Source organism: Trachymyrmex septentrionalis, unplaced genomic scaffold (assembly GCF_001594115.1).
Source record: "Trachymyrmex septentrionalis isolate Tsep2-gDNA-1 unplaced genomic scaffold, Tsep1.0 scaffold176, whole genome shotgun sequence".
Taxonomy (NCBI): Eukaryota; Metazoa; Arthropoda; class Insecta; order Hymenoptera; family Formicidae; genus Trachymyrmex; species Trachymyrmex septentrionalis.
Window position 1 is genome coordinate 553,010 of NW_017304928.1, and position 4,015 is coordinate 557,024.

Here is a 4,015-nt window from a genome sequence, read left to right on the forward strand (position 1 = left end):
TATATATATATATATATAAAATGAACGTTTTACGAACGTTGCAATCCATACAGCACAGAAAGATTGCAGAAATATTGCAAAATGATTTCACTTAAACATTGCAATATTGCATGGTGATTGCAAAACGTTGCTGAATCATTGTTACAAAATTTCAACAATGTTAAGATCCGCTTTTTGTTATATTACAACAAAATGTTCCAGCAATGTAATGTATTTGGATAAATTTTTTACGAAAACTCTAAAATGAAAACTATTTCTACATATATAATATATCTGACTAACTTTAATTTTTCTACAAATCGCATTTCTAGTGATATGTGCTTTCCAAAAGCAATTTTTTATGATAAAACTAAATATTCCAATAAATATAGTATTAATTCTGAAGAATAAATTTATTCGTAAGAGGATAAAGCATGTATGTGTGTGCCCCAAACAAACTACAAATATTATCGACATTAATATAATAATACAGTCGCTTGATAAGTTAATCATGGATTAAGTTAATCGCAAATTCTTTTTAATTCGAAACCACTCCGAGTCAAAATCGATTAAAAATGACGGTATGTTTATCAATAAGATTCGGGCTCTGGTTTAATCTTGCGTTCACATCAAACATAAATACATCGATCACATAATTAATATTTCGATAAATTGTTTTCAGCAGCTTAATTGCTTATCATCTTATCCGATAATAATATATTAATTGTATCCAAACTCGATATTATACAATCTTTTGATTTTATATTTAAAATAAATATAAAATTTAGCTAATAAAATGGCCGTCAAATAATAAATCAATAAATTTTGTCTCAGTAGTCTAAAGGCTTAAGACGCTCGCACGGAATGCAAGAGATCCGGGTTTGACTCCCGGCCGAGGCAATATTTTTCGCAATAAGTTTATTATAGTTTTTTAAGATTTGGGAATTTTTTGGGGGGATTATTTGTTTCAGATTGATTGTGTAAATATCCGATAATCTTATCGGCCCGCAATTATTTCTGAAAATTAATTTAATTTTTAAATGAGTGTATATAATAGTTTAACATCTTAACACTCGGACCGGTAGGCGTTTCTTACTTTAAAGTTTTATTAAATTTTTTATTTAAATATAAAATAGATTATATTAATGATTATATTATAAAAACGGCTGTTAAACTAAAAGACTGTACTACAAAAATATTATAAAAACTTTTTTTGTATTATTATTATTGTAACAATTAAAGAATTACAACTTTGCAATGTTTGTGGAATATTACAAGCATATTATTGACATTTTACAGACATATTGTTAATTTACATTTCTGTAATACCTTTGCAATGTTACATTGCAATTTGCAATATTACAACATTGCAGTAATATTGCTTCAATCTTCTGTGCTGTATGGGAAATGAAACCTTGTGAATGAACTTTTCAGTGAGGTTTTATGTATTAGGTGTACAAAAAAGTTCTGAGCTTTTTTTTGTAAAATTCAATCTTTATTTAAAAACAAACGAAAAAATATTAATCAGCGAAATATTCTCCGTTTGCATCAATGACCTTTTGCCATCTTTCGGGGAGCTATATCCAGCAGTGCTTGCAATTCGTCCGTTTCAATCTTTTCAGGGCGTCCAGCACGCGATTCATCTTTAAGACTGAAATCTCCTTGGCGAAACTTTTGATACCACCTTTTGCATGTTGCATGACTTACAGCGTTCTCTCCATATGCAGCACAAATCATTTCAGTGGCTTCAGCAGCATTTTTCTTCAGATGAAACGCGAAGTGGATGGAAAATCGAATATGCTCTTTTGTAATTGCCATCGTGAACACTACTGATTTTTGAGGTTATGTGCATCAAACGCCAAACCGTATCGCATTTCAGGAGGTTAAATGTTACTGTTTTAAAACCCCAAAAGGGCGGGAAGATATATAAAATTTAAATTGTTATTTCGGTTGTATCAAATCTAAAGCTCAGAACTTTTTTGTACACCTAATATATTTTACACATGTTTCACACAAATATTGCATATGGAACGTTGTATACAAATTTTACAATGACGTTATGTGTACATTTATCAAACGTTTCACAAACGTTACAAATGGAATGTTTCAAAAATATATATATATATATATATATATACGAGGTGTGATCAAAAAGTAAGGTGACTTTTTGAATTTCGCGCGCTCTGTACACTCTAATTTAAAAAATTTTTTGTTGTTGTGTTGGTACACTCGTCACGATCATATGTTCACAGTTTTGACTATATAGCATGTGTTGTTTTTATGTGAGAGGCATAAAGGTTAGACTCGTGTTTGCGTGCTCGGCGATTTTTTGCTTTTGAAAATAATGGAGCAGAGAGTTTGTATTAATTTTTGTGTAAAAAATGGTATTAAGTGTTCAAAAACTCTTGAAATGTTGACAGTGGCGTACGGTGAGTCAACTTTGAAGAAAAAAAATGTTTATAAATGGTATAAGTTATTCCAAGAGGGCCGAGAAAATGTTAACGATGAACCTCGCTCTGGACGCCCCAGCACGTCAAAAACCGACGAAAATGTTCAGGAAGTGAAAGAAATTGTGTTGAAAAATCGTCGAATCACGATTAGAGAAATAGCTGATGATCTTAACATATCGTTTGGCTCATGCCAATCAATTTTAACGGATGTTTTGGGTATGACACGTGTGTCAGCGAAATTCGTTCCAAAACTGCTTAATTTTGATCAGAAGCAGCGTCGCATGAACATCGCCCAAGACATGTTGAACGACGTCAATGATGATCCTGATCTGCTCAAAAGGGTTATAACTGGTGACGAAACATGGGTATATGGCTATGACGTCGAAACCAAAGCCCAATCATCCCAGTGGAAGAGCCCAGGAGAGATTAAGGCTGCATCGCTGGAGGAGCTCAAGGCAATACCCAAAAGTGCATTTCAGAAGTGTTTTGACGACTGGAAAAAGCGCTGGCACAAGTGCATTGTATCAGAGGGGGATTATTTTGAAGGGGATAACATAATTTTGGATGAATAAATGAATATTTTTTTATAAAAATGAAAAGTCACCTTACTTTTTGATCACACCTCGTATATATAAACATATACATTACATATACACATATACACATATATACAATACATATACTCGTATACATATATATAAATATATAGGGTGTCCCATTTTAAATAATACATTAAAATTTCTCGAAAACTATGGTAGATACGGAAAAATGTTTCATACAAAAGTTGTATGGCTCGGAAAGGGACATAACAAGGTACTATTGATTTGACCTTGAGTGGCGTCGCCAGGGTTACATTGATATTTTTTATATTTTTGATGGCAGAATCTAATAGCTGGTGTCAAGAGCTTTTCAAAACAATGTCATAAAGTTATTTTTCATTATGAACTTTTCAAGTTACAAGGATTAAAAGTTACAGTATTGCCGGCATTAGCATTATGCAAGGCGTCCGACTGACGGCTAAAATTTATTGAATATTGTTCAAGATCATGTCCTAGATAACATTTGTCAAGATCAAAGTCATTGGAGGTTGCACTTGTTATTTTCATTTTTACACAAAAATTCATTTTTACGTAAAAATGAAAATAACAGGTACAATCTCTAATGTGACCTTGATCTTAACAAATATCCAGGATATGATCCTGAACAATATTCTTTGAAAAACTCTGGACACCAGCTTATTCAAAAATTCCTGTTTTTAGTCTCTAAACGATTAAGTAAAAAAAAATTTATTGTTCAAAAATTCCTATTTTTCAATCTTAAAACGATCAATTTTTTAAAAAATTAATTAAAATTAATCTATTACAACTCAAGATACAAGCAAAAGAAGGTATAGAGTTAGAAATATCCGTTGTGTACGTATAAGAATTTTCTTTGGGCTGTGTACTGAGAAATAATGTTCATTTTCATGGTTAAGATATGAAAAAAACTATTGGTCTTAATAATATGAACCAAACGCCACATTCAAGAGAATATTATCTATTAAGAAATCAAAAAGTGTCGTTATCCTAACATTTTTCCAAATACAC

The 4,015-nt window shown here is 31.4% G+C and overlaps 1 protein-coding gene across 1 annotated transcript; it reads left to right on the top strand.

The window, feature by feature from the left end:
* The first annotated feature begins 2,138 nt into the window (after nucleotides 1–2,138).
* On the top strand, nucleotides 2,139–3,443 carry LOC108746531 (putative uncharacterized protein FLJ37770). The gene is made up of 2 exons (XM_018483353.1): nucleotides 2,139–2,950; nucleotides 3,384–3,443. Exons 1-2 carry the CDS (start codon nucleotides 2,324–2,326, stop codon nucleotides 3,441–3,443), a joined length of 687 nt encoding a protein of 228 aa, XP_018338855.1. The 5' UTR covers nucleotides 2,139–2,323.
* The last annotated feature ends 572 nt before the right edge of the window (nucleotides 3,444–4,015 follow it).

Excerpts from the sequence above, each read along its gene's own strand:
- LOC108746531 (XM_018483353.1), top strand. The coding sequence starts at position 2,324 with ATGGAGCAGAGAGTTTGTATTAATTTTTGTGTAAAAAATGGTATTAAG. Across the intron at positions 2,951-3,383 it reads AGCGCTGGCACAAGTGCATT|TTACAAGGATTAAAAGTTAC; the intron begins GTATCAGAGGGG and ends GAACTTTTCAAG.